This window comes from Salvia splendens, chromosome 10 (genome assembly GCF_004379255.2).
Source record: "Salvia splendens isolate huo1 chromosome 10, SspV2, whole genome shotgun sequence".
Taxonomy (NCBI): Eukaryota; Viridiplantae; Streptophyta; class Magnoliopsida; order Lamiales; family Lamiaceae; genus Salvia; species Salvia splendens.
In genome coordinates, this window is record NC_056041.1 from 11,037,916 (window position 1) to 11,050,805 (window position 12,890).

Sequence of the window (12,890 nt, forward strand, 5' to 3'; positions counted from 1 at the left end):
ATGATTTTAATTGTGTGCTTTTTATTTTTTTAAGTTTAAGTTGTAACTTTGTTTTAATGTTGTGTGTTTTTTAATAAAATGTGTTTGTTTTTTTAATTGAATTGAGTTGAAATTAAAAAAAAATGAAATTGAATGAATAGTAATTTAAGGAACGGTTAAGGAACGGTTAAGGAACGAGGGTTGCAGGTTCCGTTCCTTAGTTAAGGAATGGAGTAAAAAAGTACAGTGGGGCCCTCAAATAGTGGTTTAAGGAACGGTTTAGGAACGGTATAGGAACAGCGTTGTGGATGGCCTTATTACAGATCTGGCGCCACGAAAATTATTGAGACATAATAATAATTAAGATAGTCAATGGATTAGTTTGGTGTTGATGATAATGATGATGCATCCCCTGGAGAAGTTTTGAGCTTAAATCCACCCCTCTGAGCTCTTCCTTCCCCACCTTGCATCTCATGTTTCTCCTTGTTGATTTTCTCGGCAGATTTAAGTAGCGATGCCGACACACGTTCGATTTCCATGAGCTGAAGGCTCTTCCCGTTCGTCACTGCAGGTGGTATTTCTTGAAGCTTCTCGCAGTTCTTCAGTATCAGATTCTTGAGTTTGGGAAATGGCTCACCTGAAGCAGTCCATGTTTGCAAATCACTGCGTGAAATGTGCAATGTTTCCAAATTAAGAAAGCCGCCGCCTTGAGCTTCCCACAGCGTTCCCTTGAATGCCGTTTCCTTCAGTTTGAGCACCTCGAGTGTTTGCAGGCTTCCGAGCGTACTCATCTGTGTCCAAAGCAAGTGCGTAGACGAAAGTGTCAGTATCCTCAGATTCGGCGGGAAACTGTGCTGATGAGGCACGCGATGCAGCGCATTATTGTCTGAAGTCGAGGGAAACATGTCGTGCACCAGCTTCAACTTTTCAAGATGTTCCAGTTTCCCCAAGTAGGACGCTTCCACCAGATTGTTTAGGTTCCCTCGGATCCCCAAGTTCTTGAGGTTTGAGGCCCTGTTGAACAGCTCCTCTTTGCAGCTTTCGGCCGATAATCTGCTCAGTGTCTGTAGATTCTCCCCTCCTCCGCCTTTCACTTCCTTGAGACTGATGGCTGCTTTCGTCTTCAAATGCCTTAGCTGCAGCATCTTGGAGATATCCACTTTCACCTCAAACTCGCGCACCGAGGTGTCTATCTTGACCGTCTGTAGATTCCAGAGCTTCGAGACGGATTCAGGTAGAGCCTTGAATTCATTGCCGGATAGAGCAATGTACCTCAGATGTATCAGCTTGGTGAGTTTTGGGGGGAATTTGGTGAATTTGAGGGGAGTGACGTCTACCACCCGAAGCAAATCAAAAGTGTCGGGGATCGACCCTGTATGCTCTGCTGGCAACCCGATTGTTTCCTTGGAGAAACAAACGAACGAGCGGACTCCTTTGCCCTTGGGTTTCTTGCGGAAGAACTCTGCCACGTTGGAATGAATACACAGGCGGCGGCGCTTCACTATCTCGGATATTGCTGGCTCAAACACACCTTGCCTCGTCTTCTTCACCTCTTGGAACAGATTCTTGTTGGCAAATGCGGCTTCATTCTGGCAAAACTCACGGATCATGTCGTGGACGCGGCATGTCTTGATGTTGCCATTGGCCTTGGTTTTCTCAGCCATGACCAAGTTCCTGGCCACGAGGTCGTCCAGGTTCTCCTCTGCCACTTCCTCCAAGCTCCTCCCTCGCTTCTGCTGTATGAATCCTTCTGCAATCCACAAGCGCGTGAGCTTCCACGCCAGGATCTCAGTGTCCTCGGGAAATATCCCCAGGTAGAGGAAGCAATCCCTCAAGTTATGAGGCAGTTTGTGATAACTCATGGAGATAATGTTTTCAGTGCGCTTGTCATCCTGGACATAGCTGCTGACACTATCCGACACCTTCTCCCATTCTCTCTTGTCTAGACGTTTTTCGATAAGAGTTCCTCCTATCACCACGACTGCTAGTGGCACTCCCCGACACTGTGTGGCTATATGCTTACCGACACCCTCCAAATCTCCCGGACATGTATTGTTGTTACCAAATACCTCCAACTGGAGCAGCTCCCAGCTTTCCTCAGCATTTAGGAAGCGCAGCTTGTGAGGTTTTCTGTTGAGGTTTGTTTGTTTAGCTACTTTCTCATGACGGCTCGTTATCAGAACTTTACCTGACTTAGTGTTCCTTGGCAGGGCAGGTTCGATTTGTTTCCAGTCTTCCACAGTCCACACATCATCCATGAAGAGTAAGAATCTTCCCTTTTCCAGGTGAGACCGGACTAGTGGGGCAAGTTCCCAACCTTCCTTGAGAGACATGTCTTCGCGGGTGAACTTCTTGAGAATGGTGAGAAACACCTCTCTCACATTGAACTCCTGAGAAACATACACCCAAATCAACTTGGGAAATTCGTATTGAATTTTGGGGTCTCGGTAGATTTTCCAAGCAAGAGTAGTCTTGCCAAGACCAGGCATTCCCACAATGGAGATAACATCAAGTTGCTCTGTTTTTTCATTCAAATATTTGATCAGAGTGGCTTCCTCATCAGCAAAACCCACTACATTATCTTCTCTCAACACCAAATCAGTCTGCATATAAACCAATAACCCATCAGCTCATTTTTGTCCCAAGTGATATCATAGTATATATTTGAAACTATGATAGCACAATGAATTGTGATGCAATATTGGACTATTCACTTGAAATGCATAGAGCATCATTTTGGTGTCGAATTTGCATACAAAGGTGCGATTCTATTTCTAGCCCCAGTTTCTTTAATCCTTGACTTAAATAATAATGCACCAAATACAACTACAGAAATAGATACTATTATCCACAGCTACTAATTACGATAGATATGAGGCGCCATATAACAAATGTGTTTGTAATTGAAGACAGGTAGGTAGAATAGGGTATTCATGAATACCTTTTTGAGTTTATTATCATGGGGAACTCCAGTTCCATCGGCGACGGGTAGGGCGTTGAAGCCCTTGATGGCTCGGTCGAAGATAGGCTGGAGCTGGAGGCGAAGCTCCTTGACCTGCTTGGCCAGGTTAAGATGCTTGATGTTGAGAATGCCACCACCAGACTTGGCCTTGTGGGTGAGGCAAGCGTCGAGGGTGTCCTCGGCCTCGTAGACCGCCTCCCTGATCTGGCGCTCGAACTGAATGAAAACTTGGCCCTTCTCACGGTTGTTGGCGTACTCGATTAAGAAGGCGTTCATCAGCTCCAGCTCGCTCTGCAGCTGCTTCAGCTCCTTCTCCGCCCCGGATATCAGATTCATCTGCTCCACCAGCAGCTTCTGCACGTTCTCCAGCAGAAACGTCACTGCCGCCTCCGCCATTTTTTTTTCTCGGATACTACAACACACCTACCCTACTTATACTATCTGGAGCTCAGATCAATTATACGCGTCGACATGAATGATGCTTTAACAAATTTCTTAAGTAAAATTCACAAAAGAGACGACGACCTAAAACCCAAGTCTTTGTCTACATATTTCATAATGTCTTGGTGGGTCCACACGGACAGTGTGGCATTTTATGCTTCACCGAGTCGTAGTACTACCTTTTAGAGCATCTACAATAGCGACGGATAATACCTCCTTCCACGTCATAAGAACATCTCATAGCACTGCCATGTTATAAGAATATTTCACTGTACAATAGCGGACATCCCCAATGACATCTCGACGAGAACAATAAAGAAAAAAAAAATAAAAAATTGGGACGTCTGTCACCATAATAGCGGACGTCCGCGCACACCCGCAGATGACCTCTCGTCCGCACCCGACGTCCGCGTCCGCCTCTTTCGTTGCAATAGCGGACGTCCGCCGGGACATCCGCTATTGTGGATACTCTTGGATACTTATCATATTAATACTCATGAAATTTTGTAAAAAGTACTCTGTATTCGATTTTGAATGAGATTAAATATTGGCTTATTGATGACTCCATAAATTCATTAGAGAAGCATATAGTGTTTCAATATAAATTTACATTTGGTATGAATTTCCCATGTGTTGCAAGCAAGCAACCTTTCTTCGTGTTCCTTGTCGAAGCCCTTCTAGGAAATTTCACAGTATATAAAAAATTGCGTTCCCACGGTCCCACCCAATTGTGTACAAACAATATAATTAGAACAGAATCAATACAATCAAAGAAAATTACAACGAAAAGAACAAACGCGTACTAATTTATTTTTTGAAACCAAAGCATACCTTTCTAGAGGAAAATACAACTGTAACAATACTAATTTAAAAAATTACACGTTGAAGTGAATAAGATTATTTGTAACAACTTCATCGAATCGAGATATATTCATAAAAATAAAAATTGAAAAAGATTACATTTTATTTTCAATGGGTTGGTTCGATTAACCCATTTTAGTTAATTAACACAGGTCAATTGATTTTTTCAGAAATTATTAAACGTATAGGATTTTGCACGTAACCCATCGAGGATCGATCCAATCTACTTTTGTACCATTTCATACTGTAACAACCTAGGAGTAGTAATATATGAATGAATCATAGTAACAAATAATCGTCATTGATGGGGTACGAACTAAACCCTAATGGCAAGCCCAATAACAGTGACGGCCCATCAGCCCAGAGCCCAAGAAAGAGTATCTGTTCGGCACCAAAGAGTTCGGCACGACCAAAGAGTTCGGCACGACCAAAGAGTTCGGACTCAGCCTACAGCTCGGTAAAAGCCGACCAGTCAAGCTCTCCTCTCAGATCGGCAAGAGCTGATCGGTAAAGTCCAGCAGTTCGGTCTCAGCATTCGACCGAACTAGGAGTTGGTGGACTCACGAAAGGCCTCCACGACCTCCACTATACCCACGATCTATTTAGTGGTATGAAGCAGTTATTGAGCAGTTTTTGCTCACCCACGATCTTGTTAGTGGGGCTGCAAACCACGATCCTAGTTCAATGTATAAATAGAACTTAGATCTGATAGAAAAGGGTTAAGCTCTCTAGAGATAAAATAGCATATAGCAAGTCTGTATTGTAAGCTGTATTTTCGCAGATCAAGCAATACAAACCTGCCCTCATTTCTCCCCGTGGACGTAGATTTACCTCAGTAAATCGAACCACGTAAATTCATTGTGTCATAATTCTCTACCAGCATTTACTAACATCAATAATTCGCGGACTCATCACTGGCGCCGTCTGTGGGAAACAGAGAACAAAATTTGTGATAAAGCGAATTTTGGATCCATTTTTTCCACCCAAAAAATGCATACCAGATCGCAGAATACCCGTATTCCAGCCCGTGAGAACCAGGAGGAAGCCAATCCATCCCATAGGTCGGGAAAACAGCCTAGGGATAAATCCACCACCAGTTCTCATGGCGAAGGAACAAGCCGCTCCAAAAATCGTCCCACTGAGTCTTCCCAGCAGCCCGATTTGAATGAGGCTGTCAAGCAGTTTTTGGCTGAAAAGCAGGAGGAATTCTTAACCTTCCTGCGAAAAAGCCAAAAGCAGCCGGAGATGAAAACGACGGATTCTCCTTCTCCCTCCGCACAAGAAAGTCACTACCGCAGTAGTGTCGCATCTCCCAGGAGAAAGAATCCTCAACCCCGACATATTCCAGCTCCTCCTCGGTACCGGAATCACAGGAGAACTCAATCTCCTCCATACCGACGAGATATCGGATTCGCCGTGTACGGAGCACTGAAGACTCCGTTCTCGGACGACATCACCCGAACTCCCCTACCACAGAACTACCGAACTCCGTCGATGACTTACGACGGGCTCGTGGACCCTCACGATTTCTTGGGGCGCTATCAATATAACATGGCGAACCAGGGTCTCAACGAGGTCCACATGTGCAAGCTGTTTCCCGAGCTGCTCATCGGGAACGCGAGAAGGTGGTTCGATAGCCTCCCCCAGGGCAGCATCAGATCTTACCGAGATCTAATGGATGCCTTCCACAGGAGGTTCTTTCAGAAAGCGGAAGCCCGAATCACTTCGGCTCAGCTGCTTTCCATTCGTCAAGGTCGCGACGAAAAAATTAGCGACTTTATGACAAGATTCCACAAGGAATGCCTGCAAGTAGACGATCTCAACGATCTGCTTGTCATCTCGGCATTCCAAAATGGAATCCTGCCCGGAGCTCTCTACAGGAAGCTCGTTGAGTGCGGTCCGCAGACAGCTCAGGAAATGTGGGACATTGCGGACCAGTACTCCCGGGCCGATGAGGCAGACCGTCGTAAACGGTCGTTAGACAGCTCATCGTCCCGAGGAGACAGAAGGAAGCCCGATCATAGCGATCAGGGGCATCCTCGCCGGACTCCATTTGAAAGAATTCAAAGGGCTCCGGTGCAAGACAGATTGGGACCTCGTCTCAATCCCGAGAAGCCGCCCGCTCAGTTCGTACCGCTGAACAAGCCGAGAGCGGAAATTTTCGAACTGCACTCTGACCTATTCGAAAAGCCAAAGCGGATGACGAAATCAGCCGCGCGCCGACCACAGGATAACTACTGCTCCTACCATCAAGACCACGGTCACGATACTGAGGAGTGCAGAAACTTGGCTGCAGGTATCGATGTTCTTGTGAAGGCAGGGACATTGAAAAAATACCGAAGTAAGCAGCCAAAGAAGAATAAAAAGCAGAGTGGTGCGAACTGCGCCCCTCAGGATCCGAAAAGGCAGCCGGATCCCGAAGACGATGACGAGCCGCAATATGATGGAGTAATCCAGACTATTGACGCGCTCCCTGCCGGGAAGACCAAGTCGTCCCTAAAGTCAGAACGCAGAGGCTCCAATCGAGAGGAGCCAACGCATAAAAGGCTGAAGCAGGACGAAGTGATTACGTTCTCGGCTGCTGATCCCGTCCCGGCCATCTCTCCTCACCAAGACGCCATTGTCATCCAAGCCGGAGTGGCAAACAAACTGATCCACAGGGTGTTTGTGGATACAGGAGCGTCGGTTAGCATTCTTTTTAAAGAGTGCTTCGACAAACTAGAAGTGGACCCAGCTCGGCTCAGTCCGGCTCCGCTTCCCCTGAAGAGCTTCACTCAGGAGGACACCCGCCCTGAAGGTATTATCAGCCTTCCGATCACGGTGGGGAAAGCGCCTACTAGCTCCAGTACGATGATTGAGTTTTTCGTGGTGAAAGCTCGGTCCCCGTACAACGTCATCCTGGGAAGAGACTGGCTCAACACAGTTCGGGCCGTTTGCTCCACCTATCACCTCACCATCAAGATCCCTACTAAAGGAGGGATAGCGGTCATCCGAGGTGACCAAAAGAGAGCAAAGGAATGTCTGCAAATTGCGCTTAGAAGTGCCGAGCAGTCAGATCGGCACCACCAAGCATAGCAATCACAGCAGCCGGAGTCAGAGGCGATGACCGAAGTCATACCGGAGCCGAACTCGATGACAGTTCAGCTGTACGAAGACGATCCATCCAGAACGGTTAAGATCGGCTTCGCGGGAACGCCCCTACTTCGGGAAAAAAACCATCCAGCTCCTCAAGGAGTATAAAGACGTCTTTGCATGGTCTCCGTTGGACATGACCGGAGTGCCTCCCGAGGTAATCACTCATCGTTTAAATATTGATCCTTCAGTCCGGCCGATAAAACAGAAGCAAAGACTCTTTGCGGCAGAACGAAGTCAAGTCATCCATGACGAAGTCCGTCAATTATTGAAGGCGGATGTGTTATTCGAAGTGAAGTATCCTTCGTGGGTGGCCAATCCTGTCATGATCAAGAAAAAGGAAGGAGGATGGCGGATGTGCATAGATTTCACCGATCTAAATAAGCACTGTCCCAAAGATTGCTATCCCCTTCCGAACATAGATAAAAAAGTAGAAGCTTTGATAGGCTTTGAAATTTTTTGTTTTCTTGATCTGTACAAAGGATACCATCAAGTTTTAATGGATGAGATTGACGCTTCAAAAACGGCCTTCATTACTGATTTCGGCATTTTCGCTTATAAAAAGATGCCATTCGGTTTAAAGAATGCCGGAGCCACTTATCAAAGGATGGTAGACAAGCTTTTTCGGCACCTGATTGGAAAGGAGGTCGAAGTGTATGTTGACGATATAGTCGTCAAAAGCAAAAGCACTTCGGAGTACGAGCACAACCTCAAGTCCACTCTCAACGTGCTCAAGAAAGCCAACCTCAAACTTAATCCCCAAAAGTGTACCTTTTTGGTAGATTCGGGAAAGTTTCTGGGTTGTTGGGTTTCAAAGGACGGACTCAAGGCAAACCCCTCAAAAGTTCAAGTCGTTCAAAACATGGCAATGCCGAAGTCCATACATGACGTGCAAAGGCTAACCGGATGCCTAGCCGCACTGAATCGATTCCTTTCTCAAGCAGCCGAAAAGCAACTGCCGTTCTTCACGGTGTTGAAAAAGGCACCAAAGTTCGAGTGGGGAGCCGAGCAGAAAAAGGCCTTTGACGAGCTCAAAAGTTATCTAGCCGAGCTTCCTATGCTCTCTGCTCCAACCGAAGCCGAAGTAATATTCTTATACTTAGCGGCATCGGATCAAACCATCAGCGCGGTGCTTGTACGAGAAGAAGGCCTAAAGCAGCTTCCCATCTACTTTACAAGCCGAGCATTAAGAGGTCCAGAAACAAGGTATCAACCACTGGAAAAGATTGCTCTGGCATTAGTAAATGCAGCAAGGAGACTGCGGCCATACTTCTATGCTCACAAGGTATGCGTCTTAACTGATCTGCCACTTCGGCAAGTGTTGACCAAACCGGAAGCATCAGGCAGAATCGCCAAGTGGGCTATAGAGTTGGGAGAGCACACAATTGAATATCTACCTCGGAAAGCCATCAAGGGACAAGCCTTGGCAGATTTTCTTGCAGAAGCAAAGTTCGATCAAGCAATTCCTGTTATTGCCGAACAGAAGAATTCTGCCAATGCCGAACTAGCACAGCCCTTGGAATCCGAAGTAGAACCGCCGGACTGCTGGAGCGGATTCGTAGATGGAGCTTCAAACAAGATGGGAAGTGGAGCTGGTATTCTACTTGTCGCTCCCGACGGACACGAGGTAACCTACTCACTTCGGTTCCTATTCCCCACTACTAATAATGAAGCCGAGTACGAAGCCCTCCTGGCCGGACTCCAGCTAGCGCAAAGTCTGCTCGTCAAATCTCTCAAAGTCCATTGTGATTCACAAGTCATAGTAAATCACATGTTGGGTACAAGTGAAGCTCGTGACGAGAGAATGAAGAAGTATTTGGACAAAGCGCAAAGCATCAGCCGAAGTTTCTCCTATTTTCGGATAATCCGCATTCCCAGAGCGGAAAATAGCCGAGCAGATACCTTAAGTAAGTTGGCCTCAGATCCGAGCTCAAAGGCGGAAGAATTAATGCATCGAAGCATTGATGAAGCCGAGGTACATTCAGTATCCAGCTCGCCGAACTGGATGACGCCGATCTTGCAGTATCTGGATCAAGGACAATTGCCCGAGGATAAGAGAGAAGCTCGGAAGATCACGTGCCGAGCTCTTCGGTACGAACTTCATGAAGGAGTCCTCTTTAGAAAGTCTTACCTCCAGCCGTTATTGCGGTGCGTAGGACCAGAAGAGACGGACTACATCCTCAGAGAAGTTCATGAAGGATCGTGCGGTAGCCACATCGGAGCCAGAGCTTTAGCTAAAAAAGTTCTGAGATGGGGATATTATTGGCCAACCATGGTACAAGAGGCAGTGCAGCTCGTCAAGAAGTGTACGAAGTGCCAAATTCATGCAAATGTCCCAAGGATGCCGCAGACCGATCTGTACACTATGCAAAGCCCTTGGCCTTTCATGCAATGGGGCATAGACATAGTGGGACCACTTCCTCAAGCTCCTCGGCAAATGAAATTCCTTATCGTTGCCGTGGACTACTTCACGAAGTGGGTGGAGGCTGAACCATTAGCTACGATAACGAGCTCAAAGGCATTGGACTTCGTCTGGAAGAACATAGTGTGCCGATTTGGCATACCCCACATCCTCATCTCGGATAATGGGACTCAGTTCACCGACAAGACGTTCAAGAATTGGTGCCAAGAGCTGAACATTCAACAGCGGTTCACTTCGGTCTCCCATCCCCAAGCAAACGGACAAACGGAAGTAACGAACCGGATTCTGGTGAAAGGGTTAAAAGCTCGGTTAGAACAAGCCAAAGGACAATGGGTAGAAAATCTCCCTCAAGTCCTATGGTCCTACCGAACTACACCCAAAACCTCCAACGGTGAAACTCCGTATAGTCTGGTGTACGGCACTGAAGCCGTAATTCCGGTGGAGATCGGCGTACCCAGTCCCCGAACTCTAAACTTCTCCTCAGAAATGAATGACGACGGACTGAGAGCCGAACTAGATCTCGCCGAAGAAAGAAGAGAATTGGCGTGCATAAAAGCAGCCAAGTATAAGGAGCAAGTAGCCCGGTATTATAACCAAAGGGTGAAAAAGCTTCAATTTCAAGTGGGAGATCTCGTCTTGAGAAACAACGAAGTAAGCCGAGCAGAAAAGCTGGGCAAACTCGAGCCCACATGGGAGGGTCCGTATCGGGTGTCAGAAGTCCTCGGCAAAGGGTCTTATAAATTGACTCACATGTCAGGAGAACAAGTACCCCGAACATGGCACGTCTCCAACCTCAAGAAGTTCCACTTGTAAGAGACAAAGTCCGGTCAGTCTGTCTTGTGTCTAGTTCGGTCATAGGGGTACATGTTTTTATTTGTTTGTTTTTTTTACTTGTATCTTTTACTTGTCGTTTTATAAAAGTTTAAAGTTTTTTTTTTCTTTCGTCTTTTTCATTTTTTCTCTATGTGTTTTGTCTCTATGTGCTTGTCGTCTCTTACAAATGGTACCAAGGTATATCGTTCTTTAAAGACTGATCCCCTTTTTAGATCGATTATTAAAGACTATTGTGAGTCCAAGCTTCTAAGGAGGATATAAGACCACAATTCAGCTTAACAAGCAGTCCGTCTGAAACGAACTGCAATAAGCCAACGATTGTGCGTCCAAGCTTCCAAGGAGGATACAAGACCGCAATTCAGCTTAATAAGCACTTCGTCTGAAACGAACTGCAATAAGGGAAAGTCCGATCCACGCGATAAACCTCGCCGAATTAGGACGACCAAGTTCGGTCAAAGAAGTTTACCTCATAAGACCGGGGACGACCATGTCTGGTCAAAGAGGTTCACTGCATAAGACCACTTCGGTTAACTGGGAAAGTCCGATCCACGCGATAAAACTCGCCGAATTAGGACAAGGGAAAGTTCGATCCCGGCGACAAAAATCGCCAAATTAGAACACAAACCAAGTCTGGTCAAAGATGTTTATTTCATCAGACCAAAGACGAGTCCGGTCAAAGATGTTTATTTCATCAGACCAAAGACGAGTCCGGTCAAAGATGTTTATTTCATCAGACCAAAGACGAGTCCGGTCAAAGATGTTTATTGCATCAGACCGAAGACAAGTCCGGTCAAAGATGTTTATTTCATCAGACCAAAGACGAGTCCGGTCAAAGAAGTTTACTTCATAAGACCGAGGACAAGTACGATGAAATTTTTTCGCTAAGCTGTAAATACAGTGTTAGAAGCGAAAACAAAATTTCATTTTTCAAATCTTGTTCAGCATACAACTCAGCTACCCTATAAAATGGCGTTACGCTATTACAAAGGACTATTCTACTGTCCAGGATTGCTGAAGTTAAGCCACCTATCTGCAAAATCCTCTGGAAGCCGAGTTCGGTTGTTCCGAGCAGATGAAGAATAAGCAGGTCGACGAGATGCTATCCTCGAACCAACGCCTCTTCCCCGAGCCCGAGAAGTCCTAACACCTCGGCGATGAAGAGTCTCTGCAATAATCATCTGTTGATCTTGCTCGCTCATAGTCACAACTCCTCGGCGAATGTCAGTCCGTCCCTGTCTTGACGATTCCGGTTGCTCCTGAGCCCGTTCTCGTCTTGACGTTTCCGGCTGTTCCGGAGTTCGTTGATGACTGGAAGTAGGATTTTGAACAAGGGAACCAGAGGTTTGATCTGGAGTGCGAGCATCTGTTGGCACGATATGCCGAAGGAATCTTTCTACGGAGGGGCGCCGAGAAAGAACAATGTTGTACCGAGAAGCCCAACGCCGTAGTGATTTCACAACTTGTTGGCAAGCCGAGCTCTCCAGCGCATTGTTCCTCCGGAGTACAAGATATTCCTCCCACAGTTCGTCAACTCGACTCTGAACATCTGATATGGTCAATCCCCCGCGCACACGGATGTAATCCTCGTACGCAGTCCTCTCAGCAATGGTCGTATTCAGCTCGGCCTCCAGATCCTTCTTATCGGACTCTAAGTCCTTATTATCGGCCTCCAGCTTCACTAAACGAGCCAGAAGCTCATCATTCTTCGTCTGATCGGCTATAGCTCTTTTCTCAGCTTCGTCTAAAGCCGAAGAGTACAGCCGTTTCCAGTGAAGTATCTCCATCTCCTTGAGTACAAAGCAGCTATATTAGTTCGGCAGCTGTACCGAGCAGATAGTAAAATACAACAGGAGTAAAGGCGAGTACGAAAAGCTATACGAAGACATTTTTCTTACTTTTTGAAGGTGAAGATAGTCTGAAAAAATTCTTGAAAGCGGAGAGAGAATTTTCGCAAGAAAGAGAGTATAGAAGACGCAACAGCAAAAGTGCTTCAATGATGAAGAGCGTATTTATCAGATACGGGAAAGATTTCGAAATCGTTGCGCCGTTTCGAATCCCACCTTTTCAGGAATCAACGGCCGGATTTTACTGTCGCATTTAATGCAGGCATGCGCTAGGCACGTCCCCTGACGTCAGCCTCCCCCTTACCGTTATCCAGAATGCCGAAGTGACTCACCTCGCCGAAGTGATCCACTTCGCTTTTCGGGGGGGGGTAGTGATGGGGTACGAACTAAACCCTAATGGCAAGCCCAATAACAG

General features: G+C 46.4%; 1 protein-coding gene across 1 annotated transcript; it reads right to left on the reverse strand.

The window, feature by feature from the left end:
• Nucleotides 1–239: 239 nt before the first annotated feature.
• On the reverse strand, nt 240–3,457 carry LOC121752348 (putative late blight resistance protein homolog R1A-10). The gene is made up of 2 exons (XM_042147367.1): nt 2,921–3,457; nt 240–2,582 (listed from the first exon to the last, which is right to left on the reverse strand). Exons 1-2 carry the CDS (start codon nt 3,335–3,337, stop codon nt 357–359), a joined length of 2,643 nt encoding a protein of 880 aa, XP_042003301.1. The 5' UTR covers nt 3,338–3,457; the 3' UTR covers nt 240–356.
• Nucleotides 3,458–12,890: the final 9,433 nt, after the last annotated feature.